The sequence below is a fragment of the Trachemys scripta genome, chromosome 15 (genome assembly GCF_013100865.1).
Source record: "Trachemys scripta elegans isolate TJP31775 chromosome 15, CAS_Tse_1.0, whole genome shotgun sequence".
In the NCBI taxonomy this organism is placed as follows: domain Eukaryota; kingdom Metazoa; phylum Chordata; order Testudines; family Emydidae; genus Trachemys; species Trachemys scripta.
The window spans coordinates 31,876,356-31,891,833 of NC_048312.1; the positions used below are offsets into that span (position 1 = coordinate 31,876,356).

Sequence of the window (15,478 nt, forward strand, 5' to 3'; positions counted from 1 at the left end):
GAATCAAATATTCACGGGAAGCAGGGGAGGGGGCGGAGACTTTGGGGAGGGGGCGGGGCTGGGGGCGGGGCCGGGGCCCCGTGGAGTGTCCTCCATTTGGAGGCACAAAATATGGTAACCCTAAGGTATGCGAGACCTAAAGTGGCCACATAGGTGAGCATATGAGTCATACCTGTGACTCAGAACTTGCCCAGACATGTCCTGTGCCTACCTGCAGTTTCCCTGCCTTCTCTCCTCCTCTGGATTCAGGGGAACCAATCAAAGTTACTGGAGGGAAACTGCCTGAGTTTGCCCGTAAAACCAGACATTTTCTGATCAGACCCCCAGAGAAGGTGCTTGCTTTGCCACCTGGTCTGATCACCTAGGGGTCTTTGGGGGGCCCTCTCCCTGCTCTCGTTTGTTTTTGAGCTTACCCCCGTTTTTAAACTCCCCTCCCACGAACAACAAATTTGTGCCTGGAGATCTCCTGATTATTGTAAGCGAATCGAGTCCTCTCTGCGTCCTCTGATGCTGAAACTGCTGTTCCTGCTGCTGCCTAACTCCGCCCCCTCCTCCCTCCCACTCCCAGCCACGCGGAAAGGGCTGCCCCAGCGCCAGCCGGGGGCGCAGGGTCTAGGGGCTGCCTGGCAAACCGTGAAGCCAGTAGCGCTCGGGCAGCCCTTTCCGCGTGGCTGAGAGTGGGAGGGAGGAGGGGGCGGAGTTAGGGCGGGGCTGGGGAAATGGGCGGGGCCAGGGCCCATGGAGAGTCCTCTTTTTTTATTGGTTAGATATGGTAACCCTAGTAGAAGGGGTTAAGTGCCGAAGTTGTCTGGCACGATCTCCTTCTGAGGAAGGCCCTGAAGGCATTTTTCAGTAATTTCCCAGCTACACTAGAATATCAGAGTTACAAACACCAGAGTTAAACTGACCAGTCAACTGCACACCTCAGTTGGAAGCGGAAATATGCAAGCAGGCAGCAGGGGGGAAAAAAAATTAAAAATAAAAGGGATTTTTTTTTAAAGACATGACAAGCTAAGGAAGCTGTCTGGGCTGGTTTCATTTAAATTAAGATGCTTAAAAATAGCATTTTTCTTCTGCATCATAAAGTTCCAAAGCTGTACTAAGTCAATGTTCAGTTGTAAACTTCTGAAAGAACCATAATGTTTTGTTCAGAGGTACAAACCACCTCCATTTCTGAGGTGTTTGTATTGGAGGTTCTACTGTAGTCTGAGCAGCAGTTGCACTCTGGTATTTGGAGCAGTGAGTCCTGCTGTAGGCCAGTTATGGTCATGTAAGCTCACTGAGGGGGTTTAAATGAAAAAGGTGTGTAGTGCCCCCCTCTCCACCCCTGTTACCTTCTTTAATGCCAATCTGCTTACACGTTTTGATGGACAGGTTTGGGTTCTTCTGGATCCTGCCAGGGCTTGAGAGCCTGGGAGGGAGGGGGAGAAGCGGCAGCCACTCGGAGACTCCCCCTCCCTCCCAGGCTCTCAAACCTGGGAGGGAGGGGGAGACTCCGAGTGGCCGGGGCACGGCGCTGCTTCTCCCCCTCTGTCCTAGACTTGAGAGCCTGGGGGGGAGGAGGCAGGACTGGGGATTTGGGGAAGGGGTGGAGTTGAGGCAGGGCCAGGGTAATTGAATGGGGGGGGGGCAAAATTGTTTTTGCTTTGGGCAGCAAAATTCCTAGAGCCAGCCCTGGCAGAGTGGACCATATGGTGACTGGGTCTCACCTAGGGAGCTGGAATGCTAACTTGGCCTGGTTGGGGAAGTTCCCCAGCAAAAAAACCAACCAAACAAAAAACCACCACACACACACCTTGCCAAACTGAGTCAGTGAAGAGGGAAAAGCCCAGCTGAGGGAATCTTGCTTTCAGGGCCCTAGAGGCCAATTCTCAGAGGAACCCTGCATGTAGGCCTGCAACTGGCTCCAGACAGACTCAAAAATGACTTCTCCCCTTTCCCGAGCTCCCTGGGAAGGGCATCTCACTCCCTATTGGTTGCTGGGCAGACTCAGTCAGGGACAGGGTGCCTGTCCCTGAGCTGGCAGCAAACAGAATCCCAGGAATCTGGGTATCTCCATGGGGGGGGTGGGGGGCTACAGGTGTTTAAGACAGGAGGAGCAGCCAGCAGATCAAAACTAGTAGTCCCCTCCAGCACTGTCAAATCCAGTCCACCTCTACCCTTAGCCCTGACAGAGGCTTTCTACTTTCCCTCGGGCTACCATCCGTCCGGCTTTTCCCAGACATGTCTGGCTTTTTCAGCATTAAATGGCTGTCGGGGGGGGGTGGGGGTAAGATTTCTAATCAAGTAGAAATGTCCGGGATTTCCCCCTTCCCCTCATGCACAGTGCGGCTCGGCTGATTGGATGGCGGGGCCTGACTGAAAGCTGCTCACAGCCACTGGGGCCTCTAGCAGCCAGAGTCCCTCCCCCTCTGAGCAGCACAGAACAGTGTTTGAGTCTACGTGGAGCCCACAGCTCTCCCTCTGTCAGGTGAGCAGAGCGGGGTGGGGCGGGGGCATAGAGGCTGCAGGGCAGCACTTAACAACCCCCAACCAAGATCAGAGCGGGAAGGAGGAGGGGGAATTTGGGGTGCTCAGAGGAGGGGGCAGAGACTTTGGAGAAGGGGCAGGGTTGGGGTGGGGCCAGGGCCAGAGCCCCGTGGAGTATCCTTTTTTTAAAAAATGTTTGAATATGGTAACCTTAACTTTCCCTAGAGCAGTGAGTAGCCCCACCAATGCTTTTTTCCTTTAAGAAAATAAAACCCCAATTAAGAGATCTTCCTTGATTCTTTTAGACCCTTATGTAGGCTCAGCTCATTTGCTCTACATTGATTCTATTGAGAAGCTAGACTATTCTCGTTTGTGCTTTCCAGAAGAATAGGAAAGAGGGTTCAGCAGGACTTCACCTGCACTTGGATGTTTCCACTGCTAAATTGACTTAATTGTTGTTTCATTAAGGTTAGACTTGTCAGACTGAGCCAAGTCCCTGCCCTCCTCAAGTCATTGTTAGGACCCACAGGAATTCGTGGATCTCTAGCTGTAGGAGCAAGCCAGTTCAGCAGTTTGCTCACATTGCAATGTGATTCAGTGAGCTAGAGCATTAAGCAGTTATAGGACACCAGGATGTTTTCTTTCTTGACCCCCAGCATGTTGAGTGTCCAGGGCATGGCCTCCTCAGGAAGGGCACACTCCCTGAGGTTAGTACTGGAACTAAGACACTCCCCATCTACTAAAAAGCAACAGAGGGTCCTGTGGCACCTTTGAGACTAACAGAAGTACTGGGAGCATAAGCTTTCGTGGGTAAGAACCTCACTTCTTCAGATGCAAGTAATGGAAATCTCCAGAGGCAGGTACTTGCATCTGAAGAAGTGAGGTTCTTACCCACGAAAGCTTATGCTCCCAGTACTTCTGTTAGTCTCAAAGGTGCCACAGGACCCTCTGTTGCTTTTTACAGATTCAGACTAACACGGCTACCCCTCTGATACTTGAGATCTACTAAAGGTGATTTAGTTCTACCAGCAGGGTCTAGGATCAAGACTAAGTGAAGCTCTTCCACAAGGAAGATTCAAGACTTGCCCTGACTCAGGCTAGTGAGGGAATTTTGGTAGAGAAGATGAAGTTTAGCTAAAAAGCAGCATTAGATATTCAAATGTAAATTTTGACCTGCTGATCCCCTTCCACCTCAGAGGAAGAGGAGCTCCCAGCCCAGCTATAAGTGACATGCACACACCATCTGAATTTGTTAAAGTTTTATTTGGATTCATTCCACATCTGCATTAATGCTTGTACACTGCTGTTCTGCAGTAACCAGCCCCTCTGAGCAGGAGTCTGCAGCCCCCCTGGTTCTGGAGCAGAGCCTTTTGTGATGGCCATTGTACAGGCAGAAACCCAGGGACACCACAGCAATCAGAGCAACTTCCAGCAGCAGGGCACCAACAGGAGGTGGCATCACACTTGGTTTCCCTCCTACAAGAGGAAAGAGACAGTTTATTCCCCAAAGCCATCCATCCAAGAGACACATGGCCCATTGTTGCAGGGGATACCTTCAGGCCAGGGTGGGGGTCAGGTGTGATGTTCATGGGAGCTTAGTTGTGTTGACAACCCCATCGTAACTGGGGTGGAAGTTGGGCAGTTAGTCCTTTCCAACCTCTCACCATGCTCAGGGAGGGCATCAAGCTAGTTATTTTGTCTCCCATTTTTGGCACCTCTACCTCCTATGGAATTCTCAGGAGTGGATCAACTGGGCTTCAATCTATGTGCAGCAACAGCTTTTAGCCAAGACTAGCAAGCACCTTCTCTGACTTCCTTGGGGTTCTATGTTCTTTAAAGACAAGAAATGGATGTTGGAGTATACTAGAATTTAGAAGTTGGGATTGAGGAGCTTGGGTGAAGCCAGCTTCTCTCCATGAGAAGCTAAAACTCCCACAATAGCTCCCTTGGTTAAGGCAAGGCCAGTAGGGGGTGGGAAATCTGGAGGGGGTATGGCTGTAGCTGCCCACCCCCTCCTCCCCCCACTGCCCAGGTGAGTAGACCCTTCAGGTCTCTTGAGCAAGGCACCAGGCAGTTTGAACTCTGTTCCCCTCCCACTGGTCAGCTGAGCTTTCTGGGTCTGTTGTACCACCTCCATTCCCTGCCTGTCAGGGCTCCTACTGGCTACAGTGGGTTGTCTGGTTGCTATGGAACTCAGCTCCAACCCACATGAGGGGTAGTTACCTGTGACACTCTGGGCTGCAAGGGAGCTGTTTGAATCCCACGCATAGCTTCCAGTCTTTGCAGATGGTTTCTGCACCTTCAAGGGCCCAACTACAACAGCATGGACGAGTCCCTCCTTTGAAGAGCCTGAGGCAAAAGGAGATGGAAGCCTTCAGATTCCTGGGGCAGTAATTTATATGGGCCCATGGTGCCTGTGCTCCAGCAAGTTCAGGGCCTGGGTCTCTCCCCCAGCCCTGCCTGCCACCCCCATGCACCTCCCCCAGAGCATCCCTGGTCCTGCCTGCCACGCCAGGCAACAGGCAGTTGCCCTGCTGCTCTGTGCCCCCTTGCCAGCCACTGCCAGCTGCAAAAGGGAGCAGTGCTGGCAGCAGCAGCAGGAAGAGGTGCACATGTGATGTCAGCTCTTCTCCCCCCACCCACCACAGGGGAGGTGAGGGGCTTCCTATACCTGAGAGGGGTCTGGCCCCTAGGAGCACATGCAGAGCCTGTGCCAGGTGGGTATGCTTCTGGTGGGGAGAACAGGACTGTGGAATCCTCTGGTCTGGCCCCAGCCCCAGGGCAGCCTGCCTGCACCCCAGAGCCCTCACCCCAGTGCAATCTAGGGAAATTGTTACATTTAAAAAATATTGTCTTACAAGGCAGGTGTGGGGATTGGACCCATTCTGGGCACCGCTAAAATTATACAAGCCTGCTGCCCCTGCCCTTCCCTCCCCCAAAAAAGAATACTGAACAATCTCTCTTGCTTGGCCAGGAGCTGGTTTACTCAGCTGACTCAGGAGATGCTGAGCTCTTCCCTTCACTTGGGCTGAGAGAAGAGCACTATTACCAGCATCTCAGCTCTAGTGAACTGGAATACTCATGCCATGTGACAGTGAAAACCTCCTGTCGTGTGAAGGCAAAGGGGCACCCCAAACCAAGCCTGCCAGACTTGTTCTGGACAGTGGAGACTTGGCCAATGAGTACACAGAACATCCTACCCCACCCCCACACACTTCCCTCTCAACAGAACTAGTACCTTCCAGGTCTCTCTTGTGGCGAGAGGTTGTGGCTTGGCATAGGGAGTCACAGCAGCTACAGCCAGAGCTCAGAGAGGGACTGTCCAGAAGTTCCCACCTGTTGGAGAGTACACAGGTGACTCATCCCTGGTGATCAACATCTCAAAAGTTAAGTACATGGGATTGAGAGATCCCTATGCTCAGTCCCAGGCAGCTCCTAACTCACCTGGGCACTGAGGCTTTCAGGTGAGCTAGGGCAAGGTTGAGTATCTGCTTGCAACAGGAGCTGGAATGTCAACTGCTCAGGGTCAGACTGGCATGAGGAGTGGCAGTTCTGTCCTATGGGGGTCCCCTCAAGGGGAATGAGCTGAGCAGAGAAGGCATGGATTGTAGCTGACTTGGAGCATTGTCCCTTGCAGCAAGGAGAAGTTGGGTGTGGTTGTAAGATATGACCATTGGTGGAACATGGGTGTTCTTAGGCAATATCTACACTGAGCAGGGGTGAGATCCCAGCTATGTACATATACTCACTCCAACTATGAGAGGTAGTGAGTATATAAACTGTGCTGCTATCCATGCTACTGCAGCATAGCCAGCCATGCAGAGGACATACCCACCTGACTCCATGGGTACATACAAGCTGTGCCACCACTGCTACATGACTGGTTCTACTTGCACTAGCTCTATTATGTCTGAATGGACTGGGACTCAACCCCCACAAAAGCTCATGATGTGGCTGTAGCCCTAAAGACCAGGAGTTTGCTTGGTTAGCTGCTGGTTTTGCAACTGAACTTCAACCAATCTTCAGTGTTGAAACAAAAATCCATGGACTCTGCAGCACAAGGGCATCATTGGTCCCCCAAGTGAAGAAGTCTAGCACTGCATCCCATGGAGGCTATTGGTCCTGGGCATGCTAGACATCCTGGTAAAGCTCACTACCAATCACAGAGGGAAGCAGGTAGAGATCATGTGAATTGCCTGGTGCCTTGCTCAAGACAGGCCTGGATTCCAAACAGACATGGATTTCCCCCTCTGCACTTTGGGTGTGATAAACCAGGACAAGCACTATCTCACTACTGCAAGAGCAGCCTGTATTCTGTGTTTATAGGGGCCATGTTCCTTCATGAAGGAACGGGAATCACTAGGGAAGGGCCTGTGTCCTACTTTGAACCAAGTCACTTTGGCACAGCACTTGAAGTGAGGTAGTTTCCCTTGGTAGGTTTGTAAGGGAAACCAACCTTTGCCACCTATCCCAACCAAATGTAGTTCACCTGAATGCTTTCAGTGCTGTCCAGCTAGTCCCACTGAGAGTTTGTTGGCTTTGCCTTTAGTTATAGTCCCTCCACCACAGTGAGGTGGGAAGAGGCAAGTGGTATCATGAAGCTAGAGTTGCTTTGGCCACTAGAGCCAAGTTTGTTACCCACAGAAGAGTCTCCAGAGGACTCTTGTTTACAAGCATCTCTGCAGGTTGGTCCCTCTTGCGTGGGATGTCACTGGGACAGACCCATGTAGAACAGCCAGGTTCTGACTAGTTTAGTTTTGGAGGAATTGCAATTCCTCCTTCTCCCCAGCAGCCCTTACCTGTTGGTGTTCCTGTGAAATGAACAGGCCTTCCTTGTGGGATCCATGAGCACTTTGGGGTCCCAGACCAGCACCTGGCAGTGGAGATAGATCTGGAGGGGGTGGGCATGGAGAGAAGAAAGCAGATGGAGGTCATCCCCACTGCCTAGCAGGAAGAAACATCCTTCACTGGTGGTGTGGGGGGAAGCAGGAGAAAGCCCTACTTAGCATAGCTGCTCTGCTTGAGCAGTCCAGATACCAGGATTCCCATTACAAGTCCCCCACACGCTGCCATTCAGAGATGCTCTGGTTTGGGGATGGGTCTGTCATGATCCCATGCTTGCTATGGAGGAGTCAGATGGGGCTTCCAGGCAGTTGCCCATTTGTAGCCCCTAAAATGCTGCATTCACAAGGAGTTAGGCACCTAAAGTGGCACTTAACTGCCAAAATCCCAGAAGCAGGTTTTACAGAAGCCCCACTGGGCTTTCCCCCACCTATAGGGGTCTAACCTTGCTCAGGACCTAGATTTCTGGCCTAAGTCCCTTAGGTTTCTATCTCTGGTCATGCACATTGCAGCCCCATGCTGGGCATCCAACCCCAGAGCAAGTGACCTGGGGACAAGGGTGGAGGACACAGACCTGCTTGTAGGGCCCAGTCTGGTAAGCTTGCTCAGACCCTATCTACTTATTGGGCCCCTAGAGGCAAGCTGCACAAGACAGCTGGGGAAGGAGGTGCTCTCTCCATTTTTAGCCCTGCACTTTGGGATTGGGAAGACTACCCTCAGGTGTGTGTGGGGCAGGGGGTGAGGGGATTTGAACAGGGACCACCACCAGGTGAGCACCCTAAGCACTGGTCTGGTCCGAGAATCCCAAGCACAGCTAGGTGATTCCCTGCAGATGGGACTTAGGTGCCTATCTCCTAGTGGCTAATTTCAGCCAGGAGCTGGCTAGGGTGCTGGTTTTTGTGAATGCTATTCTGAGGTCCCCCTCCCTGAGTCCTTGTTGAGAGCCTGGGGGCCACTCAAGCTTTGTGAATGCCACACCTAGAAAGTCCCTGGGAATGCTCAGCATCACCATGCTAAAGCTTTGTGATGCTAGCCTGAGGTGGCCAGAACATCCACCTCTGCACCAACTAGGCCACTTCAGTGTCAGAGTAACAAAGCAGCTTGGTGCATGGAATCTCTTGTGAAGGCCTGTTTGCTAGGAGCATAGCAAGGCATGTCAGAGGCTAGATGCTGTCTGAAGATGCCTTTCAGTGCTTAAGGCAGTGGTTCTCAACTCATGGCCTGCTAGTGAGGCAGTCAGCACACAGCTTCAGCCAATGTGGCATCCTCAGGGCCATACATATGTGGGCTGCATCCAAACACAACACAACAGCTGCACGTGGAGCCCACAATGGTAAATAGGTCGAGAACCACTGGCTTAAGGAAAGCATGCTGGTAGGGGAGTTCAAGTCCTCAGACACTGTTTCACAGAAGTATGTGAGAGGCGAACTGCTGTTCACTAGGTTCTTGGATGATAGGTTAAACAGATAACTGCATTAAGAACTGTGCAGTTGTGTCAGTTTCCCCAAGCGAGAGTCTAGCTGAAACTAAAGCTTTGAAGGGTTTATGGTGGAGAGACCTTCACCAACCAGTTGCTAAAAGCCATTCTTCACTTAGTTGTAGCTTGAGCCATCTGCCAGTTGCATTCAGAGGATGCAGGTACTTGGCATTCCAGCCCTAGATGGAAGCTGTACATCTAACTCAGAATCTTAGTTACTTACATCAGAGTCCACACCTGCAAATTCAAAGGCCTCTAGGGAGAGCTGGATAGCTTCAGGGGTTTGTCTGGGCAGGAACTGGGAGTTTGCCACCTTACCATCCACAAGACACCTGGAACAGGAAGACAGTTAAACTCACTGGTCCAGGGACTATTAGAGATAGAAGAACTGTTTGACCCTAGGAGAGACCTACTGCATTATTCTCTCCCCACCTGCAGTCAGTTTTCAATATGGTGGTCATATTGCCAAGTGTTAGAGCAATATGACCACCAAGTTGCCCTAGCAACAGGTAAGGCTTTTGGACATATCAATTATGCCAGCATGTCCAGTTCTTTAAGGGGCCATGTGGTTACCAGAGGCCAAGCCAGACATCTTCATTTGCTACTTTCTCCTGGTAGTCTGTGGCTTAGTCAAATCAGCTGGAGTCAAATTTGGAAGAGAGGCTGGTCTCTAGGATTTATGTAGGAGCCTTAAGAACCCAGCATGTTCTGTTACAATGGAGTTGGGGCAGTCCCAGGAGCATATTCCACACCTTATGCCACTTCAGACATTCAAGTACCCCAGAGCTGCTGTCTCCTGCAGATAGTTACCCATGGTTTGCAATGATGCTATAGTTCCTGGGAGATTTGCTAAATTCTGGGGTTGGGGTGGCAGTGCACTCATCCACAAAGATCTGCAGAGGCTGGTGGAAGGAACTCTGTACAGAAAACTCTATATGGATCTGAGAGCCTAGGAAGAAGACCTTGGAGTCTGATGGGGCACTGAAGTCCACTGCAAGAAAATGAGAGTTAGTTGTCAAGTGCACTGTACAGAATGGAGTCTCCATCCGAGACCAACAGGCACTGGGAGCCTTCTGCAAGTGCATGCAGGTTTTGGGGAGGTGTGTGTTCCAATGGGTATTCCTGTGGATGCATTACAAGATCATGAGGCACAAGTCTTTGCTTCAGTAGTTTTCTAGAAGCAGAGATGGCCATGGTGTCAAGACACCATCCTAGAGGGGGAAGGGAGTATTGAGGTGGAGGGAACTGGGTTAGGACATTGCCTGAAGCTGCAGGAGGCTCAGTGGGAGATCACAACAAGCTCAGCTGGCACCACCCACCCCTTCTGCAGGGATCTTACCATTCATTAGGGTCACTGTGAACATTAGCACTCCAGAGGCAGACAGGTGGCCAGTCACTGAAGATACGTATGTAGGAGCCAAGCGCCCTGCCCTAGGAGAGGCAGGAAAGGGTTATCCTGCAGGGATCAGATTCTCATTCCCTCCTAGGAAGAAGGAGTTCTCCCTGCTTGTATAAGAGGGTGCTAGGCCAGAGGCTACCTCAGCTGCACTGGAAAGCTCAAGTCACCCCTGCTCCACAGCATACCTAACAGAGGCTGCTCTAGAGCTGGAGTGAAGACTGACACCTCTCCCCCCCCCCCCATGTCTACAGGGGCTTGCATATCCCAGAGTCACCTGCAGACAGGTTTTTGCAGGGTCAGCTCACACTGGTGACCCCATCATGTGCTGCTGTGAAGACATGGCACAGTCAGCCCCACAAGTGTCACTTGAATGTAGTTTGACTCCCACTGATATCCCCAGGCTTTCCCTTGTCCCCAGGCTGCCCCCTCCCACTGAGTCATATCTCATCCACCTTCACTAGCTCCATCTTCCAGGTGGAGTCTCATTCAGATCCCTGAGCTCTAGACCCCCATTGTATTGGGGACCTCTAGTGCTAGAGCTCCCCAACTCCCCAGGTTGGGTCTTGGGTTTTAACCCCTTTCCCCCAAAATATCATTGGAATGAGTCCTGACAGGAGGGGCAGCATGAGACCCTCCAGCCTGTTTGCAGTTCATAGGAGTGTTTGGGGGCCTCTATCTTGCACCCACAACTAATGCTTTACTAGCACTAGAGCACCACATCCTGTCCTTTCATCTGCAGTACTCAGGGCTGCCTGCTACCCTCCCCACCCTCAGCCAAGCTGCCTGGCTCCTAGAGGTATTTTAGGTTCTATGTTACTAGAGTTATGAGCCAGGTTTACTAGCTGGCAATAGCCAGGACAATTCATCCTACATGCGCTTGCTTTGCTCCAGCTCAGTGATCAACCCCCCATTGACAGCTAGGGATGCACGTCTTTCCCCCCCCCCCCAATCAGCTGATTAGAGCCCTGCCTTGCATCCCTGCTGCTTTTTATGGGGTCTTATTACCCCTGGGTGAAGCCCATGAGAGTCTGGGAAATTTTAGCATCAGTCCCTTAGGACTCTAGCACAATGGGAAGTGCTGGCAGCTTACTCATAGTCAGTGCAGTTGATCCTCTCAGTGAAGGAGGTGGCGTAGCGTCTGCCTGTGCCAGGGGAAGGCCTGTAGACAAGGTCTGTGAAGTATTCAATCATGTTCCCAGATGTCTGGAGATGTGTGCGCATGTGCGGGGAAGAAATCAGAGAGGATGGCAATCAGCACTAGTATCAGTTACAGCTTCCTTCTGTAGCTCTCCACCTAGCAAAGTGGGAGGGTTGGTTCATTGCTAAGGAAGTGAAACAGTATTTCTGTTCCTTGAGACAAGCCCTTCCCCTAAACAAGGGAGAGATGCCTCACCACTGTCATTCCTCTCCCCCCTCCCCCCCGCTTCCCCGGCAGGGCACCAGTCTGTTACTGGGAGTATTAGATTTGTAATATGGACAGAAGCCCAGCTAAGTAAGGGCCACTTGGGAGGGGCCTTTGTCATTTAGCATTTCTCCCCTCTGCCAGGGGAGCCAACATGCATGCAGCTAGTGGGCCAGGACCCAGCCTCCCCCCCCCCCCCGAGCTAGAACAGTCCATAATGGAGCATCAGGATCTGAATCCAAAGTGATATCCCCTTGGGGTATCTGTTCGCACAGCCATATCATCCCCCTGCCAGTTCAGCACATGAGAGGGGCATTCTCTCAGACCCCTCACCCAGCAGGAGGGCGGTTCCTTCTCACCCACACAGCCAAAGCAAGCTAGCTTACAGGCATCTGAGCAGCAGACAGCACCATGCTGAGTGGAACACAAGCCTGGGCCCCAGCTAGGGCTCTCTCACTCACCAGCCGAGAGAAACTGCAGTCCTTCAGGTGGTACTGGAAGTGCAGGAAGCCCTGTAGATCCTTGATTGAGTAGAGGCAGCTGCCCAGGTGCACAAGCTGTGGATCCAGCAGGAGTCCATTTCCCAAGGGGTCCATCTTTACAGCCAGGTGGATGCTGGTTTTATTGCACTCATAGAGTACAGAGTTAATGGGTGCTAGAGGAGTGAGCAGACTTGACATAACCTCTGGAAAGGCCCCCAGACCTACTGTAATCCCACCAGATAGCAGGGCCTCTGTGCAAGGGCATCAGAGGAGTCCTCCACTCAGCCAGCAAAGCTATCAGCTAGCTAGCCCTTCAGAACCTTTGTGGTTACCAGAAAGGAGCCAGTACCTGGAGGTTTGACTGTCCAGGCCCTTTGACACTCAAGCTAGAGGGTCTGGCTTCAGTGTCACATGGCCTGTTAATTGGGAGGAATTTCCTGCAGTTGGTTCACTGTTGGCCTCACTCCTCTTAAAGGTGGGTGTACATCACCAGCAGGTTTTCACAAATGCCATTCTGCTTGTTACTTAAAAACACACAACACACCTCTTACACCCCCACCCATTACCTGGGGACTTCCAGGGAACTGTTTTAGAGCCCATCCCTGCTTGTCAGGGTCCTTCAAAGAAAGGAAGCCATTTTCAAGCCTTATCTCAAAACTTTCCATCCTGGGGTGGGCTGAAACATAGGTGCCAACTCCATTGGTGCACTGGGGCTGGAGAACCCATGGAAAAAATAGTGGGTGCTCAGCAGCCACCAATCAGCTGTTCAGTGGCAGAACAAGGGTGGGAGGGTGCTCAGAGTCAGAGCAGGAAGAGGCAGAACAAGAGTGGGGCCCTGGGGCACCCACCCAGAAAGAAGTAAATCAGCACCTGCAGCTGTTCAAGATGTTTCTGTAGCTAAACAGAAGACAACCTCAAGTTCTCATTAGCCTTCAAAGCTACACTGCTGTAGCAGCCAGAATTGGCTACAGCTGGTGATGAAGAGCTAGTGTTAGAGCTTATTCCCAGCACAAGCAGGGGCTCACAAGGAGTCTCAGAAATAGCCCGCAAGCAGCTTTCAGGTTGGGTTACTGCATTTACAACCTTAATTGCCAAGATCAAAGGGGCAGGGTCAAAGCAAAGCTGGTCCTTTGAAGAGCAGGGTGTTGGCAGCTCTAGTGAGTATAGGCCTAGAGTTAGGACATTAGAGGTTTCTTACAGAGCCAGCCCCTGGAGTTATGTTACTGCATGATACTCAGCTTCATTTGAGACTGAAGTGATTTGGTCACTGAGACAAGCTTTGAAACAAGGTTTAAAAGCTAGCAGACAAATAACAAGAACCCCAGTGTGTTTAAAAACAAAACATCCTTGATTTTTGAGTACTGGACCTTAGCTTAGAGCCCACAGGGGGACTTATCACCACACACTTACCTCTCTGAGCAGCAAGAGCTGAGCTCCAGACAAGCACCCCCAGAAACACTTTCCACAGCTCCATGATGTTAGCAACCCACACTCAGGTTAGGAGGAAGGCAACATATCTCTAGCTCCTGGGGAGAAGCTATATATACCCATCTGGTGATAGGCTACTGCTGTGGTCAGAGCCACCTCCTTAACCTCCAGGAGCAGCCCCAGCCAGGAGTTGCAGAATGCTGCATTCAGCACAGGTGCTGGGCATTCCTCATCTGCTTCCCCATCAGGAAAGCCAGCCTTAAGCCCCACACAGACAAACCCGACTGTCTCCAAGCAAAAGGCCTACTCAGCTAGTCCTAGAGAGCAGGAAGAGGTGTCACCTACAGACACGGGCAGGCCTCTTGGCTGCTCTCCTAAGCTTTGGTGTGCCTCATCCAAGTCCGTGGTGAGCTGGGCAGGTGTCAAGGTGCATCCTCCAGAACAGGCTGCAGGACTGGGGCTGCATGCTTTAACTTTGCACCAGGGGCTGCACCTTCAGAAGAGTTTGTATAGCCCCCAGCACAACAGGGTCTGATTCAGATGAGGGCCTCTGGCAGCAGTGGAGATGGAAGACTCTCACAAGAAAAGAAGAGGTGCTGTAGGAAGTGAGCTGTTTTCTCTCCTCTCCAGTGAGTTAGCACAGAGCCACCACACGAGGCGGCACTGTCTTTTGGGTGACCCATAAAGCTGATGTCCTAACTGCTTGGAGTAATTAAAATCCCAGGGCACTTTTTGCAAAAGGAAGGTGGGGTCCAGCCACGTATCAACCCAGGTACCTGTATTCTGCCTCCCTAAAGTCATCTCTGTGTGATGTTATTGACCTAATCTGGGACCATATAGAACATGGTTGCAACCAAAGTCCTGTAGTGGCACCAAATCTTGTATAAAGGAGGTCAAATGAGGTGTCTAAGACAAGGTTATGGTTTATTGGTTATGATTATGCTGTCTATATGTGTGTATCAATTTTGTAGTTGATGTTATGAATATTGGCTCTATACTGTCTGTATTTCAAACTTATGCTATGCTTTTGGGAGACATCCCAGACAAGTTGGTGTTAGCTCTGCCTAGCCTGCTTGATGGCCCATTAAGGACCATCAGCTATACAATGGACCCATTGAGAGAAGGCAGATACGCCTTGTAACTCAGCAAAGTATGCAGGGACTGGCCCATGTGACACCAGACTCATTTTGCTGTAATTTTCCACAGTAAGGACAAAGAGATGTTCTTACACTTGGAAAAGACTATAAAAGGCTGATGCCTCATCTCCATCTTGTCTTCAATCCTGCTTCTTACCTCTGGAGGGACTTTGCTACAAACAGAAGCTCTACACAAAGGACTGAGGACCCATCCCAGCTGGGGATGTATTCCAGAGACTTGATTTGAACCTGCAGTTTATTCTATCGCTGCTGCAAGCCTGAACCAAGAACTTTGTCATTACTGTATGTAATTGATTCCATTTAACCAATTCTAGCTCTCATCTACATCTTTTTCCTTTTATGAATAAACCTTTAGATTCTAAAGGATTGACAACAGCTTGATTTGTGGGTAAGATCTGATTTGTATATTGACCTGGGCTTGGCCCTTTGGGATTGAGAGAACCTTTTTTTCTTTTACTGGGGTATTGGTTTTCATAACTATTTGTCCCCATAACAAGTGGCACTAGTGGTGATACTGGGAAACTGGAGTGTCTAAGGGAATTGCTTGTGTGACTTGTGGCTAGCCAGTGGGGTGAGACCAAAGTCCTCTTTGGCTGTCTGGTTTGGTTTGCCTTAGAGATGGAAAAACTCCAGCCTTGGGCTGTAACTGCCCTGTTTAAGCAATTTGTCCTGAATTGGCACTCTCAGTTGGGTCCCGCCAGAACCGCATCGTTACACCCTGCTGTGTCACTTAGAGAGGACGCTCTCATTCCCTGTCCTAAAACGACCCTGCTGTGAGCTATTAAACAGCTGTCCTGTTTCAATCCTGGGTCAGATGAATCC

General features: G+C 51.0%; 2 protein-coding genes across 2 annotated transcripts in view; one reads left to right on the plus strand and one right to left on the minus strand.

Annotated features, from left to right (window-relative positions):
* The window catches only part of MTFP1 (mitochondrial fission process 1), a 43,620-nt gene that overhangs the window by 27,204 nt on the left and 938 nt on the right, over window positions 1-15,478 (plus strand). The window lies entirely within an intron of this gene.
* On the minus strand, window positions 3,714-11,661 carry LOC117887987 (zona pellucida sperm-binding protein 3-like). Its single transcript, XM_034790928.1, has 8 exons — window positions 11,278-11,661; window positions 10,128-10,219; window positions 9,599-9,779; window positions 9,012-9,120; window positions 7,269-7,360; window positions 5,708-5,805; window positions 4,693-4,818; window positions 3,714-3,945 (listed from the first exon to the last, which is right to left on the minus strand). Exons 1-8 carry the CDS (start codon window positions 11,406-11,408, stop codon window positions 3,740-3,742), a joined length of 1,035 nt encoding a protein of 344 aa, XP_034646819.1. The 5' UTR covers window positions 11,409-11,661; the 3' UTR covers window positions 3,714-3,739.

Bases quoted from the DNA above. Each gene is read 5' to 3' on its own strand.
- LOC117887987 (XM_034790928.1), bottom strand. From the start codon at position 11,408: ATGCGCACACATCTCCAGACATCTGGGAACATGATTGAATACTTCACA. The intron at 10,220-11,277 runs GTAAGCTGCCAG...TGCCTCTCCTAG, and splicing joins ATCAACTGCACTGACTATGA to GGCAGGGCGCTTGGCTCCTA. The intron at 5,806-7,268 runs GTAAGGGCTGCT...ACTCTCCAACAG, and splicing joins TTTCACAGGAACACCAACAG to GTGGGAACTTCTGGACAGTC.